This window comes from Triturus cristatus, chromosome 6 (genome assembly GCF_964204655.1).
Source record: "Triturus cristatus chromosome 6, aTriCri1.1, whole genome shotgun sequence".
In the NCBI taxonomy this organism is placed as follows: domain Eukaryota; kingdom Metazoa; phylum Chordata; class Amphibia; order Caudata; family Salamandridae; genus Triturus; species Triturus cristatus.
In genome coordinates, this window is record NC_140589.1 from 1753479451 (window position 1) to 1753492290 (window position 12840).

At 42.2% G+C, this 12840-nt stretch overlaps 1 protein-coding gene across 1 annotated transcript in view; it reads right to left on the reverse strand.

Annotated features, from left to right (window-relative positions):
* The window catches only part of LOC146821928 (uncharacterized), a 477592-nt gene that overhangs the window by 60734 nt on the left and 404018 nt on the right, over positions 1-12840 (reverse strand). The window contains exon 22 of the mRNA XM_085609939.1: positions 10982-11050. Within this exon, the coding sequence (XP_085466065.1) occupies positions 10982-11050 (69 nt within the window). The remainder of the gene's footprint in view (positions 1-10981; positions 11051-12840) is intronic.

Genomic DNA, 12840 nt, shown 5'->3' on the forward strand with positions numbered 1-12840 from the left:
CATCATGCCTACCAATGTAGCACGCTAAGGTTACAAGGAACAGTTTGTTGGAAAAAAGTAAAAAAAAGGAGTGCCCCACTATCATACATTGAGCAAATGTGCTGCGCCCATTAATCAGTAGAGTGGCAAGGAGTGCTTAATTTGAGCCAGTGGTTTCCGGTGCTCAGGACCGGAATTTAATCATCAACTCTTGCGCTTCTCAATTATTAAAAGGTATAAAGTGGAGCTTCTGTTTCAATCTCTTCATACAGAATCAGTCTCGTGTTGCAGAGCCCAATGTCACAGGATAAAGGCTTATGCGTTTATCTTGTGACATTGGGCTCTGCAACATGAAGAAAAAATATGAATTAGGGGGTACCATACCACTCAGGAGAGAGACTGATTCTGTATGAAGAGATTGAACCAGAAGCTCCACTTTACGTCATTTGAAATTTTAAGAGTTTTGGAACGCACAACTCTGATAAAGTCCTAAGGGACGAAACACGTTGGCTGGGCTGATTGGAAAATGTTTTTGTCTTGAACAGAAATGAATAAAAGTTGGCTCCTGGACACATTTGCAACACTCCTGAAAATTCAATCCTGTCAGATTATTCATATGTGATATATTTTTGGACATTTTATTGCTTGAATCTTGGCTGGAAACAAAGTAAAAAAGTATTTTCTTGTGACACAAGTTACGCTCCTTTTCAATTGTTTTGTTTGTTTTTATTAATGGTGGTTTCTAAGCAGTGGGGCCATGAAAAGTATAGCACTGGAGTATTCATATCTATCACGATACACTAGAGCGACGTTAGGGCCCACACTGCTGCGCTAACTTATGTGTACTTTAAGTTATAACTATAACTTTCCAATTTATAAGGTTTGTGTAATTTAATTTGGTTTTGTGTAGAAATAATACATGAAGCATTGCTAACTATCTCCGATCCTAAACCTTGTTTTATCATTTAATTTGTATATTTTTTAAAGTTTCTTTCTAATCATATATTGTTGTTTATTATGGTATTCATTCTTTTAAATTGTTCTTTTGGTACTGCAATACTTTCTAGTTACTTCCAAGAAAGAACCACAGTACATCGTAAACTTTAAAAAAATATGTAAATCGATTAAAATACTTTCCCCTAACTCTACAGACTTTGCTAAACTGCTTAATTTTTTCATATACATTACACAAATAGTACTAAGCTATATTTTACATTAAAATACAGAACAAAGACAAAGTGTGGTCTAAACAATATGGATGCCTTTTTACTTTGCAAGGGCTTTGATTAACCAACATTATTGTGTTTCGTCATCAGCATGTACTACGGTATGTCACAAAGGTACTACAGTATACCATGGCCCAATATATCACTAACGTTTTGTCATTTGTTACATAAAAACAACTGAATACATTCAGATCAGATAACAAAAAGGACCCTTTCTACATCCTAATCTATATTCCTGATACATTTCATGTAAATCCGTTCAGCCATTTTGTTGCTACGTCGGTTTAAAAAGTCTATGAAAAATGTGTTTTTGGACCCCCCCTTTTTTCTTGACATCCTCCTTAACTAATCACCACAAAACTTTGCATATCATCCAATGTAGAAAATAGAATAGGTCTACAAAGATTCTTAGAGGTTCATTAAAATGGTAACAACGGAGCGGTTTAACGTCAATTCAGAGGTCTTACGCCAGGTTCCTTGACCAATCAACTGTCGTTCTTGACTTGTCATACAATACTTCAACCATTCTGTATTCCTAGTAATTCTCAGTATTCGTTTTGTATTTAAGTGTTATATGATTTGTATTACGGTTGTCTAGTATTATCAAGTGTGTGTTATTGTAACTTTTCGAACATGCAACGGTTATAAGTTACATGTCCCCGGTAGTAGGTGTAAATAAGAGTTATTATCTGAACTTGAAGTGCGATCTAACTGTAAAGTGATCTGACACCCATGATTTTGGGTCATGTTTGCCCTATAAAAAACATTGAATAACAAAAATAAAAAAAAGTCATTAGCAAGGAAAAATCTGACAAACTCCTATCTCTCAGAATCCTAACTATAACTATTCTGTAATATAAACAGTGCAATCAACAGTTTTCAACAAATGACTATCTATAAATGGAAAAAGAGGGTCAACACGTTTCAGCCAAAAAAAGGACATCATTATCCTATGCCTTCTCCGGGACCACAAAATAATTGCTACTGCAAACGTGAGGTAAATATAAGATATGAAAAGGTTGGAACGAATACAACCTCGTCACCTGTAATCAGGGATGTGCAACAAGTCCTCTGCAAGTGACGGAATGCTGATAGCTTCTGTGATGCATGAGGAGAAGACCTCACCTCACCTGGCTGCGGCTCAGGAAAAAGGAGGCACCGCTCTTTCCATCGGTACCTCTAGCGGTCCGTTGAACCGTCTGGGGAGGTGACCTCTTTTTCCATTTATAGACAGTCATTTGTTGAAAACTGTCGATTGCACTGTTTTTAGGTTTGAGCTTTGAGAGATATTAATAAAGGTTTTTTTCTCTAACCGCTCAATTTTAACTCACTGTTTCATATCATTTTGCACTGCACTAATCACTCCCACACAAATCAATTGCTCACATCTGTAGGGCTAATTACAGCGCGCTATATTGTTTATAATCTCTATAGCTCTTTATATAACAAAAACATCCGCGAGCTCCCCTTTCCTTTAAAGGGTTGCAGCCCTTAGTGCCACTAGTGTGACACTAGGAGGAGACCCAGATGATGAAGCATGTCACCATTGGTGAGTGATGGGAATCCATCCATTTAAAGGACTTTTTCTTTTGTAGCCTGCTTGAGTTATATAGTTTAGTGGTTACGTTTTTTCAGGTCTCTTGTGGTTCTAACTGTTTGAGTAGACCCGTGGATATAGGTGTTTTGTATCTGTCTTATATTTTGGGGAGTATATCCACGCTAGGTCTTAAAATATTCCCTTAGACCCTTCATAAATTGTATTTTTTGTTGAGCTGCTTCTCAGCCCCAGCTTGAAGACACACCTGTTGTTAATCCTCCATCTTACTTCTGGATGTGAGCCACCAGAGGAAATGTAGTTTGTGATGCACAATACACCGCTGTTAGACAATCTTCATGGCTTCTGGCTCCCATCTGTCAATGTCATACCATCCTCCTCATTTCACCTTCTAACTGGTGCTCAAGGTAAAAACATTTATGGCCTTATTACAAATTTGGAGGTGCGGGAGAGGTCCCTCTCAGCCAAACCCATGTCTCAACAGCCCACCAGATTACCAGTTTTCGCCTGTCTAGGGGGCTCTTTTTTGGTGTTCCCTCGGCGGTGCCTATTTAAGGAACGTGAAAGGCAGTCCCTGCACAGCATGTTTTGCTGCAGTCCATGCCGTGAAGGTACTGCTGTGCATGCATGCAAACATTTGGGCACATGTTGTGCCACCCTGAATGCATCCACATGGCATGAGGCACCAGGGGGACCAGTAATACCCCCTTTGTTTCCTCACCGCCACACTTTTCATGGCAGCTGCACAGCCATGAAAAGTGTGGCAGTGAGGAAACTCGTAATATGCTTGGTGGGGCCTCCAAGCATATTGCTTTCTTAGAGTTGCCATGTAACCATCAGGGAATGGCAGTCCCCTGGCAGTTGCAGTGGCTGCAGTGGTCCCAGGGTGGCCCGACTGCCCTGGTCGTAATAGGGTAGCTGCGAGACCACCACCATGAGTCTGGGGGTCTGTGGACCGTCAGACTCAAAATGAGAGCCTTAGCTATTATTAGTCTAGATAGACCTGCAATAAGAGGAGGAAAGGCGGGTCCCATGACAGTACTTACGTTGACCGTGGTCTGTACAGACATGCGAAATACAGGTGATCTATTAATTGTTCAACAGAAGCAATGATGCACTGCTACTGAGCAAGGTACCTGCTCCCGCGCTCCAACAGAAAGGTAGTGGGAGAAGAAGCCTAAGGGCAGTGTGTAAGGTTCAAGGAAGAGGAAGTACTGTAGGAAGAAGGATGAGGGTCTTCCCCATTCCCAAAGCATTTTACCCAATAATGGGACATCATTTAATCTCATAGTCAATGACGGACGTTGTCGGGAGTGGGGAACATCGAACTGAGCGGGTTCAATGAGCGACAGAAGGGCACTAATAGACTTTCACAAGTGGAGAGACGTAGGCCTAAGGTTGAATACCTTGTTCATGTGTGTCTCCAGTGAACCTCGGTTGTACCCACACCTGCACCATAACATCAGGGCGGCCTCGGGCCTGGACCTCCTCTAAGTCCCGATCCCGATGAGCACTACAAGCTGCATCGAAATCCATGTACTCCACAGTAAGATAGGATGGGCTAATCCATTCTTGGAGAGAGTCGAGCACCAGCAGACCATGCTGGCAGGGAGAAGAATATCCTCATACCGACAGTTAACACCAAGACAAGCTGTCAGAGGACGGCAGGGACAAGGAGATGAAGCCAAAATGTGCCTGGCCCCACATTCAACTGGTTAAAAAGGAAAGCTACCCTACGGTGCAACGACTACTCCCTCATGGTAGGCTGTGCCCTTTGATATTGTAGAGGCAAGAAGCGATAAGCGTAGCAGATATGCAGAAAGGGAAACTAGGCCTCACACATCTCGGCCAATAAAAACACTGCTCTTATGCGGTTCATAATAGTAAACAACATAAGAGCAGTGCAAGTATTGGCTGGGACAGGTGAACACAGCGCTCCATCGTAGACCAATAGGGCTGGTTCCCTGCTTCTCAGCCCCCCCTTACAGCAATGTTGACTGGGTAAGCCTGAACTACACATGTCAGTCTGGCCACAAGCAACATCCTGGCCAATCTGACAGGTGCAGTTCATATACACAGCCCCAGCTGGTCTCTGCAGTAAACCATGCCTAGGAGCAGGGTATGCCCTGCCAGTTGCCTGAAGAAGACAAATAAGGTTTTTGTGCATAATGGCTCACAGATAGCGGGTCAACACCTCTACGCTCTTATGGAGAAACCGCACCTGCTCTCAAGGTTTCCTCTTGAAAGTCTAAGGAGAGGAAAACTCTTTCCAGTAGCCATCCTGGACTCAGTATGCACTTGACAAGCGTCATCCCACTTAGGGTGAAAAAGTTGAAAAGGGTAGCTAAAACCTCCTTGACAATCTTTACAGTTCTTGAATGAAGATGATGAATATTGCATGATTTGAAAACACCCTGCGTCAGTGTTGAGAAAGAGCAAGGCATAGATCTTTCAGAACTAGAATTCCAAATGAATTCCACCTCAAGTACAGCAAACATCAGGAGGAAAAAGTGGATGATGAAAATTATGAAAATAATGGAATGAATGCAGTCTGCACCCATCTCAGGCTAACTCTTCTTATATATGATCAAAACAGGAGATGAGATCAAAGGACAAAGGATAGCACCATCTTGGTTTGTGAACTTCAGACAAGTTACATTGGGTAAACAACCCTTTTCAATAGGAGTAAACTTAAGGTCAGCCACACGCAACTCTTCTGAAGAATGGTGTCTCTCAAGCATATGAGGACAAGCTTCCCGATTGTTATTCTTCTTCTCCACTGTGCAACCATGCCCTTTCTCCTTTTCTCCTCCTTTTCTCCTCAGCTGACACTCCTGCGCAGGCAGCTGGATACCCACCCAGGTATGCCAAATATTAAGGAGCAGTATTAACAAAAATACCTCATCTTGCAATAGCATGAAGACCAGAGAAGAATCTGGAACCACTCAGGGAGGAGGTAAGTTATTCATTCCATGTTAGGCCCTTAGGTTATATCAACAACATCAGTGCCCCATCCTCAGGTCAGGCTTTAACACTGGTGGCGCCCTGTGTGACAATGGTTGTTGGCGCACCCCCCACCCCCCTCAATGACTACCTCTGCCATGGATTCCCTCACCACTGCCCTTTAACAGTGTCCCTCAAGTCTCCAGAACCACTATCTCTCTGATTCATTTAGTTTTATAGCACCAGTCATACCACTGTAAGGTGCCAGAACACTTTACATCTCACACACACACATTGCACAATCATAGGTGTGTAAATCAGTGTATTGGAAATGTTACATCAGACAGGACTACAGGGTGAAGTGTAGGAGTGACATGTTAGCGATACTGGTAGGCAATATAGTTTGAGAGTCCATATTCTGGAAAAGCACTGAATTTAAAATGTAACACCATTGTTAGGGGTTTTCTTTAATAACAAGCATTGTTTTCTACCAAATTAACCCTTTTGGCAAGATTAGGATAATGAATGACTGGGCAAAAAAACATATAGCTTTAACATAATACTTGCAGTTTACACACAGCTGAATGATGGCAGTTAATAGCTCAATGTTCTATATTACGATGTTGCCTCACAAACGACAAGTAACAAAAGGAGCTCTCTTGCAGAAGCAGTATCCCACTGACCTATTTACATTACATGCACATTGTAATCTGCATGGTACACATTCTTAGCAGCAGTCATTTTAACCCACTGCGCTACCTTTGAATGAGTCAAAACTTCCACTAGATAAACCTCCGTCACTTTCCAGGAAGGCATTAATCACCGGAGTTATGTTGACATTTTAATTGATGCCCGATAATTGCTGGAGACCAGGAACGCAGTAGCAGGTGCTTTTTAAATGACAGTATACTTGCAAAAATTACGCCCCCACCCCAAGTCAGCGCCCGGTGCGGTGGCACCGATCGCACCACCCTAGAGCCGGCCATGCCCACCCTCTGCCCAACTTCCCATCCCCTAGCTATCACTCAAGATTCCACACCCACATTCAAGTATATCATTCACTCTCAGCATTTCAGAAACCAGCTCAGACATACAGGGAATGAGGACACACAGGGTACTCTCTCTTGCGGGGTAAAAGGCCTACACATGGATGACTTACTTAACATTTAAAAATTAGGGTTTCCCTCCTGTTCAAATGTTTATTCTACAGGTTGGCCTGCAGGTTTAGAAGGAGTCCGGCATCACTTGAAGGCCTGAAGCCATGTGTTTCCTTTCACCCTGGTAAATGGCACAATAGGAGCAGCAATCCATAGGCGACATTTAGCTTTTTATGCCAGTGGTCTATTTTTTTACAACAAATACAATGGCCTAACTGGAAAGTTTTAGGGGTCAGAGGTCAAACACTTGGGTCTGTTCAGCAGTCCCCCAGTACACATACTTCAAAAACAAGCAAAAACTGTCCACAAAAAAAATGGGGTTGACAACACAAAAAGAGGCATTTTTTCCACAGGGACAATATACTACACAGCAGTATTTTTTTTTTACATATTTTCATTACACACAATTGAGGCACGGAAATAAACTAATCTGCACAGGTTAACATGAATGTGCGGTGAACTAGAAAGTAATGGAACTCAGGACTCCAGGGGGCATATTCTCAAGGACTTATCGCCGATTTATCGGCACTTTAGCGCCGCAAATGTTGCGATAGATTTATCGCCCTATTCTCAATCTGGTGAAAACTGCTGATATCGCCAGTTTTCCCTGCAATAGCTGCTGCAATAAACATCGCCACGGTTGAAAGCGACAACTAACGCTAATGATATTCAGAGTAGGCGTTCCCGTGCAAAAACACACGAAAACACCACTTCGCGATATTCTCAACGACCAGCCAGATTGGCGAAGCGATCCAAAAACAGGCGATTAGGCGCATTAGCAGCAGGGACTTAACACCTGCCTATTACTGGTGTTAAATGCAAAAAGAACTATTGATGGACAGAATGCAAAACAATGTCATATATTCACCCCAGTACAGAGATCTGGGCCTAAATCCATCGTTTTTTTGCTCACCATGCCATTCCAGTTTGGACCCAGCCATATGCAAATCAGTCTTGACCCTGTGCCCAATGGGAACAGTCCAGCCCGAACCGCAAAGCCAGGTCCTCCCTGGACTGGAAACAAGCATCCTAGGACCGGTTTCGGGCTTTCAACCCTCATCAGCCAGGATAGCTTGACAATGTCATACATTCACCCCAGTACAGAGATCTGGGCCTAAATCCATAGTTTTTTTGCTCACCATGCCATTCCAGTTACTGGTGTTAAGCAAGACGACAACCTGCAGTAGAAAAGGAGCCCAGCCCGGAGCCACATCTGAAGACCAACAGATGCCATGGAGCCAATGATCATGCAGCTTGGAGACCCAAGAGGGCTACAACACCCACCGCCACTACCCCCAGGACCCCTCTCTGCCCCCGTCCCCCCAGTCCCTGGCGGTTACTCACCCTGTTGCTGTTGGCTCAGGTCATGTTGTGCAGTGTCCGGTCCCCCAACTACTGCTACTGTCTCCCCAATGATGACTCGGGACATCATTCCCTCCATCTTATCCAGCTCCTGGTGTGTCGCTGGACTCCCACCTCCAGTCTGCACTGTTGCTTTCAGGTTGGCTGCGAGTTGCAGCTTGGATTTGCACTTCACATCAGTCCAGCTCTTCTTGCAGTCGTCCACTTCCCTTCTCTTCACACTGACAGCATTCACCTTGGCCAAGATGGACTTTTAGTTGCCAATGACGCAGTGGAAGTGATGAACAGTTGGTGGTGATGCTCTATCACCTCCGTAATGAGGATCTGGTTTTCCTGCGGACTGAAACGCGGGTTCCTCTTCTTCTTCTCCTTGCCCTTCCCTGACCCCGAGGTCCCAGTCTGGTCCTCCGTGGGGCTTGTGGGGTTCTGGTTGTCCTCTGTACTTGCTCTGGCTACCTCCATGGTGCTTTGCAGTTGTTTGTGTTTTGTTTGTGTTTTTTGTTGCCGCTTTTATAGTGACTTGTGGGACTTGCAGGCCTGGCGCTGCTTTTCGCAGAATTTTTGATCGCAGTTGGGCCCATCGCAACTTTTTGGACGTTCGGGTTTCGATTTTTATCGCCGTCCCGGTAATTTAACGCGGACATTTGACGCGTTATCGGGAAACTATCGCATGTTACCGCCGTGTTGAGAATACTACGTTAACACGGAGTTATTTTCCCGCGATAGACGGGAAAATCGCACGTTGTTGAGAATATCCCCCCAGGTTTCTTGAACAGCAGCTGATCCACCTGACAGCTTCTAATAATCAAGTAAAGAAAGGTTAAGATGTCATAATAAACAAAGTGCCATAACGTCACATAAAGTTGCATGGGAACTCGTAAGTGCATAACTGAAAACAAGGGAAGAATAATGTTTCAATCAAATTTGTATCCTACATTTATATAGTTACCATTGCTGGCTTTAAATTTCATGACTTCTAGAAAAGTAAAAATCCTTTATTATTTTTGTGACGTACACCTCCTTAGAAACTGTCGTTATTGTGTTTGTTCTGTACCGAGTTCAGTGATATCTGTTTAAATTAGTAATTGGCCTGGCATAAATACCTCCTCCGATTTGAACTGACAAGGAGAGAAAGCATGGACAAGGTATTTGCAGAGGATTCAGAAAAATAGGGGCAGATGGTGCATTTTGCCCCATAATTTTCAAATTAGGGGGCAGATCTATATCGGAGATGCGCCACTTTTACGTTGCCGTTGCGTCACTTTTGTGACGCAGCGGCGGTGTAAACCCTGCGCCACGTTGCGCCATATTTACATCGTGACGCATCTATGGAGATGCGTCACGGTGTAAAGCCCTGCGCCACGTAAAACCTGCGTCAGGTTTCACGTGGGCGTGTCGACAGAGGGGGGGGCGTTCCGTCGCAGGAACGCCCCTGAAAAGTGACTCAGTGAAATCTATAAGATTTGACTGAGTCACTTTCCCAACGCTGATGCGCCAAAACCCTGCGCCTGTTTGAAGCAGGCGTAAGGCTTGACGCACCATGTTAGGGATAGGGTAGGTTGGAACAGTGCTGGAGTTGCGTCGCGCTTGCGACGCAACTGAAGCACTGCGCCAACCTTACGCCATCGGATGCGTCACGCATCTGTTTATTCCTGCGCCATGATGCGCCGCATTGTAAATGCGGCGCATCATGTGTGGCGCAAGGGTAAACTTGCGTGACGCATCATTCCTGGCGCATCCTTGCTGATTTGCAGGGATGCGCCAGGCAACATAAATCTGCCCCTATGTGTCTAAATTCTCTGAGTAAGGAACTATTTTTAAATCATTTGGCTGTGAAATCTTTGAACAAATGGTGACAAAACTTTAGGTTTTTCAACAAAATGTACATAAAAATGAGTTATTAAGGTATATGCATGACAGGCTCACACAACAGTGATGCTTCTCAATTTGATGGAACCTTCAGGATCACATAGCAGAAAGGATGGCAAACATTGTGCATGTCCACGACCCTACAGCAGTACTGCTAATATAGAACACTTTATATCAGTATAGAATAGATTATCAGATTCCTGCATGAGGCAAAACATAAAATGCCTTCTAGAATCGAGAAAGCAAAACCATCAACAGCCCTCATAAAACCCGCAAGATGTATTCCTTAATGTGAGCTTTCAATATATTTCTGAAATGCATTTTTTTAAAGAAACAGTAAAGATATTGCACCTTGAGATTTAACCAGTTCACCAAAGATGAATATACATAATCTACAGCAACAGAGGCATGCCCTTTTTGCCATCGAATGCAAGACTAGTTATAAAAAAAGACATGTTTGGCAGCAATCATTAAATTGCCACTTTCATCAAGCACTTACAAGTATTTTAGTCAGGCATGGGCAGACACTGACTTACATGTACATAAGGACTATCATTATCATCAAAAAACAGCGATGCCCATGGCAAGTATTTTCACTGACATTTGATTTAAAGATAATGAGTCAAAAATGTTCACAATAAGTCAAGGTTATTTACCATGGTGCAACGGCAACCAATATGAATAACAGTTGTATCGAGAAGTCCCACAATAGGGTAGCATATTTAAAGACGTCTGCACATTATTGCTGAATGTGAAAGTTTATTTAACATACATTTATTTTTTATTATTAGTTATCATTTTGATTTGTGAGGCAGGTTTTTCCACAAAACAATACATTTTACATCAGACCTTAACCCCCAAAAATGCATTTTAAATATTTTGCACTGTACCTTAAAGAAGTTCAGATAGTTCCATAGGCGATGAAACTCCTTTAGATCAAGTCCTCCACTCATGCTATACTGTGTATATGTTAAGGGCTTTATGTACTTTGGGGACTTTGGTAGGCAGACTAAATCATATGACAGCTCTGTGTGTTACTGACAATTCTATTTCAAAGAGAAAAGCTTAAATGGAAAACAGAAGGGAGAAGAATTTATTTAAGGTAGTCTAATCAATGCAGTTTTCTCCAGTGCATATATTAAAACACAATCACCCAATAAACATTACGGAGAATACTACATACAGACTTCACACCATCAATAAGACGTATGTGATTAACATAATTTCGTAAACATCCGAGCATTTCACAGAACCCTTGAGGGTATGTCATCTTCAACAAATGCATGAAATCCTCTGAAGAATTATCTTGTGTGGTGCACACCTTCTCCACCTCAAAGTTTTCCTTCAATTAAATGGCTGGTCGCCCTTTTGTGAAATATATATTTTCGCGTTAGTAAACCTTCCTTTATATTCAACAAGACCCCAACAATATCCAAACAACTTAATAGGCTTACCCCCATATGCACAAGATCTTATGTCTGGTTGAAACACTTTAGTCTTTTCTTTGACCTTCTTTAAGTAGATGTCTTTGGAAACAATGGTAATTCTAGCCCCTTAATCAAATAAAACATCAGTTGTTTTCCCTTCCACTAAAATCTCATCAATTGGGCTAACTTTACTATTAACATTCTCAGTGACTTGTAACAGTATCTGCCCACACTCCAGACGAGAGTGTTATTCACTTGAACATGCACCATCATCATTAATCTCTTTCACTTTTGCTTTAAAAGTCTTACCTTTACACACAGAAGCAAAATGAACTCTCCTCTTAGAATTCCTACAAGTAACTTTGATATCTGGACATTGTTTATCATTTACTAAATGTCCTACTTTCCCACAACGAAAAAATCTGCCATGAAAGGTGTTAGTCTTTTCTAATTTGTCAGAGCCACCTCTTTTTTTTTCTTGCTCCTTTTGAGGCTGTTTAACAACTTCAACAGAAATCTTCTTGTCACCTTCCTTTCTTATGACTTCCACGCACTTAATGGAATTTCAATCCTTTTAGCAATTTGTAGAACATCATCAAGAGAAGGTTCATCCTTTTCCCAGAATTCTTCTCTTACATGCTTTATGTTACAGCCCAACATAAACTGATCTCTAATTCCTTCATCGACGGTGGAGCCAAATTTGCATGTGGAGGCTAGTTTTCTCAAACTTGATATATAGTTCTCTGTAGACTCATCCTCTAATTGATTCCTGCGACGAAAATGGTATCTTGCAAGTATGGTACTGACTTTAGGTAAATCATGTTTGTCTCATTTAGCGATGCAAATTTCACACTCGTTAGGATCTCCATCATAAATGTCAGGCAAATTATCAAATACTTCCTGCCCTTCTGAACCTCAACAATGCAACAGTAGCGCCGTTTTCCTTTCAGCACTTAGGGAAGATCCATGCACCCTGGCATAACTTTCAAAAACTTTACGACACATTTGCCACTTAATGGGTGGATCACCAGGAAATGACAAAAAGAAAGGTGGCGCAGTAACATTTTGTATTCTGAATAAGCTCTCACACAATGCAAAGTTAAAATACAGTACAGTTGAGTTAAAAATAAAAAAGAAAAGAGTGTTTGTTTATGTTTATGAGATTTATAGAGCGCTCAAATACCCGTAGGTGTCTCGGCGCTAGTGTTAAAACTAATAAAAATGTTGTAAATGAATTAACTACTGTAAGGTATGACAAGTGTGCATGTCACTGGAAAACATGCCTTACGGATGAAGTGCAAAAACAACAATTGATGGACAGA